The sequence below is a fragment of the Rhipicephalus microplus genome, chromosome X (genome assembly GCF_043290135.1).
Source record: "Rhipicephalus microplus isolate Deutch F79 chromosome X, USDA_Rmic, whole genome shotgun sequence".
Lineage (NCBI taxonomy): Eukaryota > Metazoa > Arthropoda > Arachnida > Ixodida > Ixodidae > Rhipicephalus > Rhipicephalus microplus.
Window position 1 is genome coordinate 412,301,071 of NC_134710.1, and position 17,978 is coordinate 412,319,048.

General features: G+C 47.0%; 1 protein-coding gene across 1 annotated transcript; it reads right to left on the bottom strand.

Moving 5' to 3' along the window:
• Window positions 1-6,576: 6,576 nt before the first annotated feature.
• LOC142775468 (uncharacterized) lies at window positions 6,577-8,073 on the bottom strand. The gene has a single exon (XM_075876866.1). The coding sequence runs from the start codon at window positions 8,071-8,073 to the stop codon at window positions 6,577-6,579; it is 1,497 nt and encodes a 498-aa protein (XP_075732981.1).
• Between the last annotated feature and the right edge of the window lie 9,905 nt (window positions 8,074-17,978).

Below are 17,978 nucleotides of genomic sequence, written 5' to 3' on the forward strand. Positions count from 1 at the left end.
TCTGCCCGTGCGTCCGTCCATCCGTCCGTCCAGCATATCCATACATCCGTCCGTCCAGCATATCCATGGAGCACCACATAGCACGTATGAACGAACGCTTCGTTCCACTCATCATCATCCATAGTGAGTGGGGCAAAGCATACATTCGTGTGTCTGTTCTTGCTTCCGTCCGTCTGTGCGTCTGTCTGTCTTTCCATCCGTCCATCTGTCACTCACACTAGCGCTACGTGCTGAGTGAGTCATACAACTAGGTGGTTATGAACCGGTCACAGACAGCCATGGAGAAACCCAAGGCTTAAGAAGCTTCACCCCTAAAACTGTGCTACCATATTCTTATATATTGTTTTTTGGTTTATTCCATAGCTACCTCTTTTACAGACCACACCCTGCAACGTACAGTATATTGTACGTTGTTTTTATCTCTTATACACTACTGCGAGCAGTGGATTGGCTAAAATTCTTGAAAACATATCATACTATTTGCAATGGTGATTTACATGGGGCTTTTACGGCATTAAATGGTGGCTCGCACGCAGACATTGACTGTCAAACCAGGTTCAGCGTGTTTTCTGTAGGAATATATTGTAAATTAGCAATTTTTAAAGCGTCCATTGAAATCGATAAAATGAAACGACCACACGGCTTTACAGCAATAAGCAAGCAAATTGCATTCTTATACAGCAATTTCGGATGCCACAGCTTTATTTGGACGATAACTTTATTTTACTTCAAAAACAAACGTTATAACTCAACGCAAGTTAAACGCACCGCATGTCTTGCTGCCAGTTCCTCTGGTTCTCGTTGTTTCGAGATGACACAGGTTAATGCGCAGCTGTACTTGTGCATAACTTGATATGAGCATTTTTTCAGAGAACCGTTCTGTTGCTGACTTGCCTGCACGCTGCGCTTCAACCTTTTGATTGAATATTCAGTTACAGCTTTGAGAAGCGACATCAGGGTGAACAGGTTGTCTGCTCGTATGTGATTCCTTTCAAGACCTCTTGAGAAGATATGAGCAAGCTCATAACATGACCGCTAGGATAACACAAGTTCTCGCCATCCTGAACATAGTCCTTCAGTGCAGATAAATATGCGTGTTCATGGCTCGCCGAGCCTTCATTGCTGCCTTGCACTGTCCACAATTCATTTTCTTCAAGATTCCTTACACAAGAAATCCACCTATCTGATGCAAAATGTTACATTCTATTGAAGTCAACCCTTCAATGAAGATTTTCCCCATCATCAACTTACTCTTCAGCAACTCTACGACACTCTATTTTCTCTTGGGAAATGATGTCAACCAGGTACTGTGAGTCATCATTTTCATATCTAGAGTTCGCCGGCATGTGCAAAAACTGGCTGACGCATATAAGCTTTAAAGCCCATTTCATGTCGTAGGCGTAAGGAACGGGCGCACGGACGGACGCACAGACAAACTGACGCGCAGACAAACGCAGGGATGGACGAATGGACGGACGCACAGATGCACGGATGGACGCATGAAGAAACAAATGCGCGGACGGATTGACGGACGCACGACCTAACGCTGGGACGGACGAATGTACGGACGCATGGAAAGATGGACGCACGTAAGCAACGACGGACTGACGGATGCTTCTCCCCACTCATCATCATTCCCTCCGTGGATATGCTGTGACACCGCTTTAATTGACATGCAATGCGATGCAACTGGCTACTACGACGACACGCAATACGACAAATGGCGTAAAGGGCTTTGCCCGTTAAAGAAATAGTTGAAGGCGCCGGCAGCAAGAAGCGCACAACGTAGGCGCACATCTTCACGCAATTGCAGCTTGTGTACAAGAAGCGATTGAGAACAACGCAGTTTGTGCGATCCAAAATGAACGAGTTCAATACGGATGTACAGAGCATGCAAATGAGCATGTATTGCACCCGATGGACTGGTGATCGCAAATAAGCCCCTACAGAATCAAATTTCTCAACAGCGATTGGCACCGTTGTGCAGCTGGTGTAAGAGAGTCGAGTTGATCAAGCTTTCTGTTGCATCCTGTCCTGATGCACATGCGCGAAAGGCCTTGTATCCGCTTTAAATACCTTTTCTGATTATTATACCTTCAGTTGTGAGAGCAAGTGCTGTCCTTGTCAGCATTTTCTCTGCATCCGTTTTTTTTGTGCGCTTCAACATAATTTTAGATTATGAACATCAAGCTTTCTAGCGATAGAAAGTGCCCGTGTGACAGTGCTTTAGGTTATATTTCTAGAAGTGCTGAAATGACATAAATTACGCTGCACATACACTAACGGTCCGTGGGTTGCCACTAGAACATGAGAAAAATTGCCATGCAGCACTGGCGCTGCCGCAACTAAGTTATTCAGTAGAATAGAAAGAATATGCCACCAGCTTACATAGTTTAATCCGCGAAAAGTTGAATACCACAAAACAGGGGATGGATTTGGCATGAGTTAAGTTTCCTTCTCATTCGTTGATCTCCTTGATATGGATTGAAGTCCCGTCAAGGAGATGATCGGCGTCGATGAAGCAGGAGCCAGGTTGGAGGTAATGAAAACTTGAAGGTATATTACAGCGAAATATTTACAGTCATATGTACATCTTGCCGAAGCACACTCATGATAACACAGACATCAACAGCGTCTTACTCTTCTACTTAACTTTTCTTAAGTTAGAGCCTAGAACACTGTTACTACATACAACGTACTTAGTCTCACTGTTCGACCACCAAGTGGTTACGGCCCAGACAAAAGTTGCATCGTATGGAGTCGTACTGATCTATCAGTTAAGTGATTGGAGCCTCGACTGAAGAGAAACGGATTCCCTCCAGTCTTAAGCATCTTGCGGTAACAAAGAAAAAGGGGAGGGGGCCACTGTTGTCCGCCTCAACATTCTCTCATCCAATCTGTTTCCACTAAGATTAAGTCACTCCCTACTGGGCTGACCTTACTCTCGACAGCAGCGCTTCTACAGTTTAAACAGGCGTTTTGGTACTCTTTCTCATCATGTCTCTCTCTCTCCACCTCCCACGCGCTCAGGAATTCTAATGCTCGGGAGATATCGGCATTGTAGACCCGGTACATTCATGCCCTTTCCCACACCCAGCGAGCCGAGACGAACCTCCAAAGCCGGAAATTGAATGATTGCGCGCGGAACGTAATTGCCCCCGCAGGTAGCAAGCGGCCTTTGACTTTCTCCGCTTTCCTTGTGCTCGGGTCGTGCATCGCTGCGACTTTGAGCCGATCGCCAGGGCAGAGCGTATCGCCTACTCCCACTGAGCTCGCGCCCGGCCGCGGAAGCAGGACGGGGTCACTTAATCCCATTGTGCGTTTGCCCCCGGCAGCGGCGACTTGTCTCTAAACCACAAACATTCCAAGCCGGTTGGCAGAGCGGGTTCGTTTCACATTGTGTGTTTGTCCCCGGCAGCGGAGGAGACGGACGTAGTTTGCATTCCAGAGGATAAGTGGTGTACAGTTACACGGGCATACCTAGAGAGAGTCGAGAAAGAAGCTTTGTATAACATAGCTTCCCGCGCCGTCCGCCCATGCTCAAAGGAAGCCATTTGCGACCTTGCCGAGAGAGATGCGAGAAAGAAGCTTTGAATAACGTAGGTTCTGGTGCTGTTCCATCCGCACGATCAACTTATGAGCGGCAAAACATAACACGTTCCCCCTAAAGAGTATACTGGGCTGTTTTACGCTCAGTGATACGATAAAGCACTGCCGCGATTAAGTCACTGGATTTTCTAACCACACAACAGTTGTACACAAGCATCAAACACAATTGCAAGTCAACACTACAGGAGAATACACTAAACGAAAACAAATACATGCTAAACAATCAAGTACAGCATTGCTGCTTCAAGCAGTGAGATCACTAGTGTCTGTTTCTTGAATTGTCAATCACACAGTCCACAATATACAGCAGCACGTGGGCAGGAACATTCACTTCCCCCCCAGTTGGCATGGCACTGTTATTCTGATGGCTTCCATGAACTATTCTGAAGCCTAGATAACGCATTCGCATTACCGTTACATACTCCCTTTCGATGTTGTACCGACACATGATATCGCTGTAAAGCCAGCGCCCATCTTGTTAATTTCGCCCCGTGCGGAGTCGAAGTTGTAAGGTACGACAGCGGATTGTGGTCGGAAACGATGTTTACTATGGCACCGAAAAGCCAGTAGTCAAACTTCTTTAAAGCCCATATTATTGCGAACGCTTCCCTCTCAATTGTCGACCAACGCATCTGGGTCGGTGAGAAGCGGTGGCTTGCAAAGGCGATAGGCCTCTCTTCTCCCTCGGCTGACATTTGTGCCAAACATGCTCCCGCCGCCGTAGCTGATGCGTCTGTGAAAAGCCACTAGGGCTGAGATGGCTCAGGGGTGTTCAGCGCCACGGCCTCGCACAAACATCGTTTGAGAGTCTCAAATGCCGCCTGAGCTTCCTCCGGCCAGGGTATCTTAATAGGTACCGCTTTCTTTGTTAACAGCGTGAGCGGGCTCGTCCCCTCTGCATATCCTCGGACGTACTCTCGATAGCAGCCGCAAAGTCCTAACAGGCTGCGTAGTTCCTTTTTGGTGCGCGGTGGTACCAAGTTCTTAACTGCTGCTATCTTTTCTGGGTCTGGTGTGTGTGTCCCTGAACCGACATTATGCCTTAGGTAATGTATGTGGGATTGCGCAATCTGACACTTCTCCGGGCTGGCTTTCAGTCCCGCCTTCTCTAAGACCTTAAGAATAATGTCGAGATGCCTTAAGTGCTCCTCCCAAGTGCTAGAAAAAATAGCAATGTCATCTAGGTATGCCTGGCATACACTTGATGTTGCGACAAGAGTTTGTTCACCATTCTTTGAAAGGTTGCCGCGGAAGTTTTCAGCCCGAAAGGCATCACTTTCCATGCGTACTGACCTTCATGCGTTACAAATGCGGTGAATTTCTGACTCTTCTTCCATCGGTACTTGCCAGTACCCGCGCCTAAGGTCCACTACCGTAATGAACTGCGCTCTGCCTACTCGGAAAATCAATTCCTGAGGATTCATCATTCTGAACGCATCCGCTTTGGTGACGGCATTTAGCGCTTTGTAGTCCACACACATGCGGATAGTCCCATCTTTCTTTCCGACGCATACTACCGTGTGTGCAAACGCACTCTCCGTGGGGTAGATCAACTTACAAGTCAAAAGTTCGTCAACTTGCCGGCTGACTTCTTTCTTTAATAGTTCCGGCACCCGATACGGAAACGCCTTTTTCGGCTGGTGACCCGGTTCTATTTCTATTTTATGTTCATCTACCTTTGCTATACCCGGAGTGCCATCAAAGAGGGTGCAACGTCTTTGGAACACCGGCTGTATTTCCGCCTGCGCATCAGCATCAAGGTGAGCAACCTTCTCGCTCGTTACCACGAGCTCTTCCCGCTTCACAGTGGTTGGCGGTGGGGCATATTCCACCTCCCCAAAATCATGGTCCTCATCGAAGATGACCCCAATATGACTGACTCTTGCATAGTAAGGTCGAATGTTGTTGACGTGGACACTTTTCACCTTTCCCTCAGATGTTTCTACGCGGTAAGAATGTTCGTGCTCACGTCCAACCACTGTGAATGGGCCTAGCCATTTAGGTGACATTTTACCACTCCGATCATTGTCGAAAACCACAACTTGGTCGCCAACGTTAAAAGCTTTGAGCCTGCTGCTGCGATTATAAACACTGGCGTAACTCTCCTGATGAGTTGCACTAGTTAGCTCAGCTATATTAGCGGCTGTCTCGAGCTGCTCCTTAAGTTGTTGTAAATACTTAGCGGGGTTTTTTCTCAATGTTGCGGGCACCGGCATTTCTCCCGTCCAAGTCGTCTGCAGTATTAGAAGCGGTCCCATGGGATTCCTTCCATACAATAGACGAAACGGAGCTACTCCAGTTACCTCATGGGGGACTTCCCGATAGGCCCATAAAACCATTGGGATTAATTTGTCCCAATTCTTGGAGTCTATTTGAATGACATGATACAACATGTTTTTGAGTACTCGGTTCCACCTTTCTACAACTCCATTACTCTCTGGGTGTTCTGGGGTTGAAAATCTTGGCATGCAACCTAATTTCTCCAGCATCGTTTGCGTGAGCTGCGATTTGAAATTAGTGCCCTGATTGGAGCAGATCATCTCCGGAACGCCTGTGCGACTGAATATCTCAATCAGTGCATCACAAGTCGCCTTAGCTGTCAAAGAGCGCAGTGGGATCACCTCTGGCCACCTCGTGCAAAGATCTACTAAGCACAGTGCGTACTTATGCCCTCTCGCTGACGATGTGTCTAGGGGTGCGATCACATCTACATTGACAACTTGGAAAGGGTGCTCGGGTCTAGTGAGCGGAGTTATAGGCACTTTATCCGTGCGACGCTTGTCTGAACGAATTTGACATTCATGGCACGAACGACAATGCTCTAATATCTCCTTCGCCATACCCGGCCAAAAAAATTATACCTAATGCGAGCTCTTGTTTTCTTTGACCCTAGGTGCCCCCCGCATAGTGACTTGTGTGCTAAGTGCATCACCTGAGTGCGCTTATCTTTGGGGACAACTAGCTGACTCATCGAGTGCCTGCTATTGAGTCGCAGTGGTATAATAGTCCGTCTGAAATGAACATGCCGGATTTCCCACTACGCGCATCTTCCCAACATTTCTTTAGCGTAGTGTCGCCGAACTGCACATTGCGGAACTCTACTCTTTGGCCTAATGACGCCTCCCTTTCTTCATCAGTTTGCGCCTCTTCCCCGGAATCATCTTTCTCCTCCAAGGTAAGATTGCAGGCAACTACCTTTTGTTTCTCTACTGCTCGTTCCGCCTCGTGAGCAGGCTCGGCCGGCACTCGACAGGGTGCCAGAGGGCGGCTGGCCTTCAACAAAAGCTTCCAATCGTCCTTGGTCAACAAACAATCTGTGCCCTCGACGAGCTCATCAGTTAACGCGCAGAGTAGGTCGACGTTCTGAGGCTCCGTAACCTCTCGCGGGCTATTTAATTTGACCGGTAACGTAGCTAGACTTCCCTCGATAGTTTTACCGAAAGCGGACACCAATCTTACCGTGCCAGACGGCTCTACAACACTTCGCGGAAGCAGACTCTCCCGGATGACGGTTATCTCACTCCCCGTATCCAAAATCGCATCTGGGGATATGCCTGCACAAGATACTGGAATTAACTGCAGTTTATCTGTGCCTTCACCCTCGTGTTTCAGAGACTTCACCTTTGCGCTAAGTACTCCAGTAGGTATTTCAGTATCCGTCTCGTGGGATAACGTTACCTTTTGAACCTTCCGCTTTGGCTCGGTAGCCTTCTTGGGGTTGTTCTCCTTATCACTAGCCTTCAGGCACTCTTTAGCGAAATGGCCTGAGCCGTGACATAAGTGGCATTTCAGAGCCCCTTTCTCAACTCGTGTCACCGGCTTCTGCCCCATTTCTACAGTTGGTTGCTTTGAAGCACGCCCTTTCCCTTTCGCTTGCTCGAAAGTTTGGAGCACTTTCGCGATCTCAGTTGGCCTAAGCCATCCCTCGCCTTCCCTTAATCTCACATACTCAAGACCCTCCATACTAAGGCCCGATTTTATACGGTCAGCAACCATGAGTTCTGCCATCACTTCTACCGTGTCGGCTTCTCTCACTTGGAGGTAGTACGAGAAATAAGTGTTCATGCGGGACGCGAACTGCGCCCACGTCTCTTCCTTACGCTTTACTGCTCTTTCGAACCTCTGCAGGTACTCTGCCGGAGAAAGCTTCAGTTCCGTCAGCACTGCTGCTTTAACTGACTCATAATCTGCACTCTCTTCAGGGTTGAGGTTACGCAGTAGGTAACGGACTCGCTCAGTTAGCGCTGGCATAACCAAATGCACGCGGCTCTCGTGTGGTACCTGGTAAGTAGCAAAAAGTTTTTCTACTTCGTCAAACCATAATGGGACATCCGCGTCACTCGGCAGGCGGAACCCTTTTAGCACTTTTGCACATTGCTGAACAGAATCGAAACCCCGGCGCCTCTGATCACCCGTCTCCGACCCAGAGTTGGACAACATGCCATTGAGATGTTCCGCGTTCATTCTAGCCTGCAATAACTTTTCGTACTGAATCTGAAGATTGAGCTTTTGAATTTCAAGCTCGAGCGTTCTCGCTTCGCTTGATTTCGGCAAAACCTGAGATGCCTGCTGCATCGATTCTTGCCTCTGAGTAAGCACTGTCGCCTCATTTGACTAATCAGAATTTTGAATACCATCATTGGATGCTATTCGACTCCGATTCACATCTGCCGCACTCGTACCCTCATCTTCATTAGACTCCATTGTTTTAGCACCCCCGCGTTTTCTCACCATGTGCTCTACACATAAACTGCCATGCCAACTAGAGAAGCACGCAAGAAATCCTGCTCACCATTTGCTGTATGCACTGTCATTCCCGGATCTCCTCCATGGTGCCGGAGTTGGCTGCTGTGGGAGCGTCTCGACTTTGCCGCTGGTGGCTGTTGGATGCCTTGCCCCTCGGTCCTCTCAGCGCTGGTCCAGTGTATGGTGCTGCAGAGCTCGCCGATCCCTGTCAACTGCGCCAGTTAAGTTTTCCTTCTTGTTCGTTGATCTCCTTGATATGGATTGAAGTCCCGTCAAGGAGATGATCGGCGTCGATGAAGCAGGAGGCAGGTTGGAGGTAATGAAAACTTGAAGGTATATTACAGCGAAATATTTACAGTCATATGTACATCTTGCCGAAGCACACTCATGATAACACAGACATCCGCAGCGTCTTACTCTTCTACTTAACTTTTCTTAAGTTAGAGCCTAGAACACTGTTACTACATACAACGTACTTAGTCTCACTGTTCGACCACCAAGTGGTTACGGCCCAGACAAAAGTTGCATCGTACGGAAGAGAAACGGATTCCCTCCAGTCTTAAGCATCTTGCGGTAACAAAGAAAAAGGGGAGGGGGCCACTGCTGGTCCGCCTCAACATTCTCTCATCCAATCTGTTTCCACTAAGATTAAGTCACTCCCTACTGGGCTGACCTTACTCTCGACAGCAGCGCTTCTACAGTTTAAACAGGCGTTTTGGTACTCTTTCCCATCATGTCTCTCGCTCTCGACCTCCCACGCGCTCAGGAATTTTAACGCTCGGGAGATATCGGCATTGTAGACCCGGTACATTCATGCCCTTTCCCACACCCAGCGAGCCGAGACGAACCTCCAAAGCCAGAAATCGAATGATTGCGCGCGGAACGTAATTGCCCCCGCAGGTAGCAAGCGGCCTTTGACTTTCTCCGCTTTCCTTGTGCTCGGGTCGTGCATCGCTGCGACTTTGAGCCGATCGCCAGGGCAGAGCGTGTCGCCTACTCCCACTGAGCTCGCGCCCGGCCGCGGAAGCAGGACGGGGTCACTTAATCCCATTGTGCGTTTGCCCCCGGCAGCGGCGACTTGTCTCTAAACCACAAACATTCCAAGCCGGTTGGCAGAACGGTTCTTTTCACATTGTGTGTTTGTCCCCGGCAGCGGAGGAGACGGACGTAGTTTGCATTCCAGAGGATAAGTGGTGTACAGTTACACGGGCATACCGAGAGAGAGTCGAGAAAGAAGCTTTGTATAACGTAGCTTCCCGCGCCGTCCGCCCATGCTCAAAGGAAGTCATTTGCGACCTTGCCGAGAGAGATGCGAGAAAGAAGCTTTGAATAACGTAGCTTCTGGTGCTGTCCCATCCGCACGATCAACTTATGAGCGGCAAAACATAACAACATGTAAGGCCTGACATAACATCTTTTAATGTTTGAAAATACGGATTAGTTACTAAACTGTAAACAAAAGAATGTGGTTATGTGTTACCATTAGCGCTGCTCTTATATGCTAGTAAATTTAACTCGCCAGTATTCCACCCTTATTCACTTCTTACCAGCGGCCATTTTTGGTCTTGCCATTTATGCAGAAAAATTAGGAAACGTTATAATAATGTTTTTAATGAAACTCGTAGGGGGAAATCAGTGGACCAAACAAGCGCCAATGACAATGTTTTACTGCTGTGACAAGGTGCAGAGTATGGCTTTGTTATTTTTGTCTCTTGGTGACACAAGGCCCGCTTATGGCTTCATGTCTTTTTCTTGGATGTTGGACTCTTCAATGCGTAGTACCGTCAAACTTTTTCTTACCGCCGCGTGATAAAAGGGCTGCATATGTTCGGATGTTTGATAATGCTTCATTCCAGTAAATCTTCTCGATTAAAGGACCAGGCCAAAAGTGCCGGAAAACAAAAGACGACGCAATGTAGATTTATGTCTGAGAGAATACTCTCAACGGTTTTTATCTGCGACAAAAAACCGCCCTCTTGCAACGGTCAACCTGATTATTCGAGGACACAGGAATGACAAACGCATTGAAGACGCCCCTCGCCAGCCCCGTGACCCGGTGACTACAAAGAACAAAGGCCTGCAAACTGGGACAGACGTAGCACAGCAGCCGCAAACTACAGCCCGAGAAGTGGAGGCTGATCTTGGTCTCAACCTTGTTTCGGCTACAACCAAGAAGCACCGCGTCTACGAAGCAGGACTTAGAAGCCGAATGGCTGCCAGATTTCGCCACTCATGCGAGCTGAGAACAATGTGAAGCAGCTCCAGTTTGTGGAACATCACGCCCACTGGTCTGCATCTCACTGTAAACGTGTGGTATTCATCAGAAAACGGTATCAGAAAACACAAGTTTGGCACCCCATGAACGTGCGGTATGTAAAGAAGTGCAAGAAGTAGTCGTGTTTGTGTCTTTTTAGCAGTGCCGCTGCTATTAGCACTGCTAGCTACCTGTGATATGACTGTGCAGTTCATGGCAATAATACTTTATTGCTTTCAAGTTAGCAGTGAAATATTGTCAAAATTTTCTTTCGGTTAGGTAATGCAAGGTGCGAGTGATATCTAAGAAGGGAGGGGGGTAACTCATTGGAGTAGATTAGGCACTGAGAACAGCACCTCTAAATTTTGTTGTTATTTAGAGCACTAAAACATTTTACTTGAAAAAATAATCCAAGTGCCTTTTTGTTTGGTACGCGTGATAAAAGTACATCTACATCAGGCAGGTTTATATTGAAAGTTCTTCGTAACCCTATTTCAACTCATGAAGTAATGTGTCAAGGCAACTTTCAATTTCAAGTTGATGCACATGTGACTCACAGATTTCGGGAAGCACACCTGAAAACCTCTGTAGACGACCCACAGGCCAACTGGTCAGCGGCATTGGCATCTCAGGCCTAATCTCTCAAAGCTCACTGTCTCTATTTTAATGGAAACCTCAATCTGCCCTCGGAGTCTCTTTAATCATACCCATTGCGAAGTAAAAAAATATGAACAGCTACGACGAGTGTTTCGCCCCGGTGCCTACTGTCACTAAGTTCACCACAAAAAAAAAACGCCTATCATTCACTCGGTCAGTAGCTTCTCGCGCTATTGTTTTCCGCGTTAATTTGCCGTAGCATTATCAAGACAACTTTGGGCGTTAGTAAATTATATTTGTTCATTTCTTGCAGGTGAATGCCGCGATGGATCGGTCCTCTCGTCAGGGTGCAGGGCCATTTCAAGACTGAGAGCTACTGTTCAATTCTAGACGATGTGGTGGCGCAATTTCTTTTGGGGGAAGCGTTTCCAGATGGTGACTTCATCGTTCAACAAGATCGCTCCCCAGTACACCCGTCCAAGCTGACTTCCTCTTTCCTACAAGAGCGTAGAGTTGCCGTGCTGTAATGGCCACCACAATCCACAGGCATGCATGAACATCATTGAGAACATTTGGGTAAACATGAAGGTAGCGTTGTTCTCCTGCAGCCTACGTGACTTGTCTTCGGACAACCTGGGATCAGCAGTACAAGACTGCTGGGAGGAAGCCAAGGCGAACGTTCAACATGCGACACCTTGTATGCGTCTCTTCCCGATAGCATGAGGGTGGTAATCGAGGCTCTTGGTGATGCCACCCGCTTCTGAATAATGTAATATAATTAAGTACACCAGTTGAGCTATCTCGAAAGACATTTGTAAATTTACCGATACTTTATTTTTTCCTTAAGAAAAACTTGAAACAAAACTTTTTTTAAATTTCTTTACCAGACGAAAATAAATCATGGTTATTTTCATGATGAGTTCTATGAATTATTATTGCATTGCGTTGCAGCCTGTGCATTGATACAGCGTTCACACTTATTACCCGGCGTAATAGGCCCAGACATAACTTTGTTTTGTTTTTGTGGTGCCCAACACTGGGCTCATCTAAGAAGGCGTGTGAGATGTAGGAATATTCTTTCTGTTTCACCAAATCACTTAGTTGTGGCAGTGCCAGTGCGACTTGAAAGTTTCGCTCACGTATGGGCCGAGGTTTGTTACTTAACGATTGCTTGCAAAACAGCCACAGTATCTGCGTTTCTCGAAAACCACACCAACTTCTCAATTTTCTTGCTCACATAACAAGAGTGATGCTTGCTTCGCCGCAAAGCAGGTGCAATTCACTCGAGCAGCCGTGCTCTAGCACACGACATGAAGAAGGCCCCACCTACAGCTGTCATTGCGCTTGCGGGCTAGTTTCCGAAACACCCGCAAAGGCGCTCCGCGGAGCGCCGGCCACACTACTGAATTTCGCCTGCTTTGTGGTTAGGTGGCGTGAGCCACCACCCGATCTAAAGGGCACAGCCGGATACATCTATCCATCCAGCCGCATGGCGTGGTGTTCAAGGTTGAAGTGTGTGGCTCCGTGCATACCTGGCGAGTGCTCCACAATACGACGCCCCACGTGCTTGCTTTAGTATAGCTCATCATCGTAAGCACCACCGGCAGGACACAAAAACAAACACAGATCGCAAGCACACCTCGAAACACGCCAAACATCGACGCAAAACCACCCCTTTGAGGCATCCCAAAGGACAGTGGCTACAATGGAGAAGTGTGATGAACGCGCCGGCTAGCGCGTAACGCCTGGGGAGGAAACCACCAGGTGGCACTGGCACACGTTGAAAAGATGATGTTGAAAGAAAATGGGCAATCTTTCTAAGCTGTAGAAGGGATGCATCCCTTCTGATCAATGAAAAGATTAGAAGGAAGGGAGCTCAGTGGCTGGCAGAAGTACATAAAAAAGATAGAAAGGCAGCTGCGAAATTTCGGAACCATCTAAACTCCCTAAGAAATGAGACCAGCCTAGAGCAAAGTTTTATAACTACAGCCCAAGGTGCTAGGCTAGAAGGGGACGAAGCTATTGAATATATAAAAACAAGGGTGACAGAAAAATTTCAACAAAGAAGTACTTTATGCACCACAATAGACAAGGACAAATCAAGTGGTGCAATGGCTTCATTTTCACAACAAGAGTGAGAAAGGGCTGAGAAAAGGGTTCCTAGTAGTACTACAACAGGCCCAGATGGCATTCCAATTAGGCTGATAGGGAGATTTAGGCTGATAGGGAGATAGGAATTAGGCTGACATTAGATCCGAAGTCTAAGCAGGCTTTGAGAGAGGCAGTGAGCACAATAATAATCGATGGTGAAGTTCCAGATGGATGGAAACTTAGCAGGTTGAGCATGATCTATAAAGGAAAGGGGGACAAAGCTGACATAAACAACTACCGTCCTATAACAGTGACAACAGTGGTCTACAGGCTGGCGATGCAGATTATAAAGGAAAGACTGCAGAAGTGGATAGAGGATGAGGGGGTGCTGGGGAACTGCAGAATGGGTTTCGGAAACACAGGAGGTTGGAAGACAATCTGTTCTCACTGACGCAGTGCATCGAAATAGCAGAAAAGGAACACAGGCCCCTGTGGCTAGCATTTTTGGATATCAAGGGAGCGTACGATAGCGTGGTTCAAGAGGAATTGTGGGGAATGCTGGACACACTAGGCGTGGAACATGTAGTCACTAATCTGTTAAAGGGTATCTATAAAGGTAACAAGGTAGTTATAAAGTGGGAAAAACAGGTATCCAAGCCTGCAGAGGTAAAACGGGGGCTTAGGCAGGGGTGCCCCCAGTCACCCTTATTATTCATGATGTACCTACAAGGATTAGAGGCAAAATTAGAGGGAAGTGGACTGGGCTTCAACCTATCTTTAGTCAAACAAGGAAAACTTATTGATCAGACACTACCAGCATTAATATACGCAGGTGATATAGTGCTAATGGCCAACAACATGGAAGATTTGCAGAGATTGATGGACATCTGCGGTAATGAGGGAGATAGGTTAGATTTTAGGTTCAGTAAGGAAAAATCAGCAGTCATGATTTTCAATGACAACGAAGGTAGTGAGTTTAGAATACAGGAGGTCACGCAAGAGATAACAGATAAATAAAAATATCTGGGCGTATGGATAAGCAATGGGACCGAGTATCTGAGGGAACACGAAATATAGGTGACGACTAAAGGTAACAGGAATGCAGCAGTCATGAAAAATAGGGCACTGTGGAATTACAATAGGTATAATGTTGTGAGAGGAATATTGAAAGGGGTCATGGTTCCTGGGCTGACGTTCGGCAATGCGGTCTTGTGCATGAGATCAGAAGTTCAAGCAATATTAGAAATTAAGCAACGTGGAATAGGTAGGCTTGCTTTAGGAGCTCACGGGAATACACCAAATCAGGGAGTACAAGGTGATATGGGATGGACATCATTTGAGGGCAGGGAAGCTAGCAGCAAGATAATATTTGAGAAGCGATTGAGAGAAATGGGGGTAGAGCGTTGGTCTAGGAAGGTTTTCAGCTACTTGTACATGAAGAATGTCGATACAAAATGAAGAAAGCGAACCAGGAAGTTGACTGGGAAATACTTAGGAAACAGCAGGTGGCCAAACCAAAATGAACTATCGGTTAAGAAGAAAGTGAAAGAAACGGAGACTGACATGTAGAGAATGGGCATGATTAAGAAATCCGCACTAGAGATCTATTGAAATTTTAAGCAGGAAATTGCCAAGGAAAGGATCTATGATAATACTCGGGGTAGTTCTCTACTGTTTGAGGCCAGGACGGGAGTACTGCGAACCAAGACATATCGGGCCAAATACGAAGGGGTAGACACAGTATGCAATGCGTGTGGAGAGGAAGAAGAAACTGCCGAACACTTGATATTATTCTGTAGAGGGCTTCACCCTATAGTTCAGGATGATGGCGCAGAGTTTTTCAAAGCACTGGGGTTTAGGGACCGGGAGGCCAAAATAAACTCTAAGCGGGTAGACTTAACTAGAAGGAGGTTATCTGATTGGTGGCTAAAGACAAGGCACGAGTGAAAATTAAAGTCTTCACTGCAAAGTACGAATCCTCAAACTCACTTTTTAAGAAAAAAAATAAATATAGTTTTTGATTCATTAGGTATTACGGCTTGGTGGCGCTAGCCACCGCCCGATCTAAAGGGTACAGCCATATCCATCCATCCATCCATCCATCCATACGTCACCCAAAGCGGCGAGGTGCTGCGCAGAGAAGGAATCAACCATGCACGCCAGCAATGTGAAATATTTAAAATACATTTTGTTGCTCGTGCATGGCTTCTTATTGTGACCGAGCAAATATGTTAATTACCTTCTGAAATTACAGAATGCCTACGCGGTTGCGTGATTGAGCTGAAATATTGACAGGGTGCCAATAGTGAGCGTGTGACAGCACTGAAACAGTTTATCGATGTGAAGTGGTAGAAGAGTCGAACGATGAACTTAGTTGTGAGCCATTGCTTGCAACGCCTTCCAAGGCGAACCTTTATTTTCAGAAGCACTAATCTGTAAATAAAGCCCCATCATTCGTAACATGCAAGGCTCGCTATAGCTACTTCCGCTGACGCATAATCACACTCAGAGACGAGAATGACCAGCAGTATCTCGATGAAAACATTTTATTTTCTGCAAACTGGTCATAAAACACATTTCCGAGTAGTGACTTGTTATCTGTTTACAACAATACATTCCTAATAACTGGTCGTGCTTCTTTTTTTTCTCCCCAAGAAAAAAAAGTTACATAGTTCACAAGCGCGCCACACAACATGGTTTCACTTGGGCTGCAAGCCTGGGAGACGCGCCTGAGCTTAAGGTGCTTCCTCTTTTCACGAGAAGATGCTCGGTCTTTGTGGAGTGCGTTTGCGTAAAAATGCAAATTGGATGGATGGATGGATGGATGGATGGATGGACGGATGGACGGATGAACGGACGTCATTTGGTCCTTCGGAACGCGCTTTAGCACGTTGCGGGCCGCTCGCATATCGGCACAGAAGACCAAGTCTCTGTGTTGCGTCGTGGGCCCGGTCGACTGCTCATAACTGTTGTTTGAGGCCGGAGCTTGTAATAGCACTTCCCCATTTGGAAGGCGTGATGACTTCCCCACAGCGTAACACGGGGCACCTCCAAAGTATATGTTCCAATTCAGCTATATTGTCGCAGAAGACACATACACTAGTCGGCTGTAGTTCAGGATAAATTTGTTAGAGCAAAAAAAATTGATCACTTTATTGCTGAGGCCAGGACGTTGTTGTGTGCTGGCCCGTGTGACATCTTTTTTTATTTTTACGAGCTCTGCCGAGCTGTCACTGTGAAGCTTGTTGTAGCTCAACAATTTTGAATAGTGATTTTAAGGGCGCCTACAAATGTGAAGAGCGTCTCCGAAAGGCCTACCCATAGGCGTAGTCACCTGGGAGGGAGGCGCTAAATCTTCTCTATACATTAACCAGGCGGCGGGTCACTCTTTGAGTCACCTAAAAGGAGGGTGCAAAATCTGCCTCATACGCTAATTTAATATAGAGAGGGGCGCTGCAATGAATCTTGCCCCCCCCCCCCCCAACCCTGAACGGCAATTCTGCGCATGCTTATGGGCCTGCCCCTTTCAGTGAGGGCAATTTCGCCGTTCACAGTGTTCTAGAAGTGCCGGGAGATGTATGTTTCATCGAAGTGATGCTCGTACGCAGCAAAGTTTTCTTGAAGCAGTTTGTCAGCGCGCAGGATCGCTCTCCGCCACTGCGCAAACAGAGCTTCGTTCTTTGGAACGCCGCAGAACGCATGCTTCTCTTTAGCTGACTTGTAGCCTGCAGTCCACAGCAGTACGAAGCAATGACTGTGTTCGCGCTATGAGAGTGCATGTAGAACCATTGGTGCCAGAGTACCACCGCACAAAAAGAAACGAGGACGAACGTGCCTCAAGAAACTATCGGAACCATGCAAACAATGAATAAACGACTGCGTGTGCCCCACACGGCTCCTCCTCCGAGGCTTCAGTGCGCTCCGTAGCTGCCGCTGGCTGCTCATCACACTTTCCAATTCTAGCCACTGCAACCACGGTCCCCACCAGTAAAGGAGTGCGCCGAGGGGTCGGCGCGCCACCGCAGACAGCATTTGCGACGCCGCCACCGCCACCGATGTGTTCTCTCGGTGCGCCATTTAAATAGATATCTTTGGCTAGCCTACGTTTTTTTTTCGAATCTTCTGTCACTAGTCAGGCCTAAATTCTGTCCACTTTGTAACTGCATAGAAATCGGTTCACCTGCTATTTCAAGGTAAAAAAGTGAACTATAAAAAAAAACTTGTCGAGTGCTCCTAATGATGTGGGATTAGAGTTAAACGTGAATGTTGAGATACTTTTGAGTTCACTGTATTTCAGCAAATCCTGGTCAGTGACAGCACCAACAGTGGTGTTTGGCGATAACTGTCGACATATTCTAGTCGACGAGAACATGTAATATGTGAGGCGGGCTTTGAACAATGATAAATGTTGTAGAAGGTCGGTACTAGAATATTCATAATTGTGACTGTACAAGCGAGTCAAAAAATAAAGGCAGTTCAAATGCGAAGGATGTGGGCCAAAACTGGGAACACGCAAGGTAGAAGTGCGATGTGTATGGAAGTTATTGTTATAACTAAGAAAGAGCTAGCTGTTTGAGGCATATTGAAAAGAAACACTTTAGAAACTGGACCATATGCATAGATCTTATTGAACAAAGAAATGTAAAATGACAATCATTATACAAAATGCTCTTTCCAACAG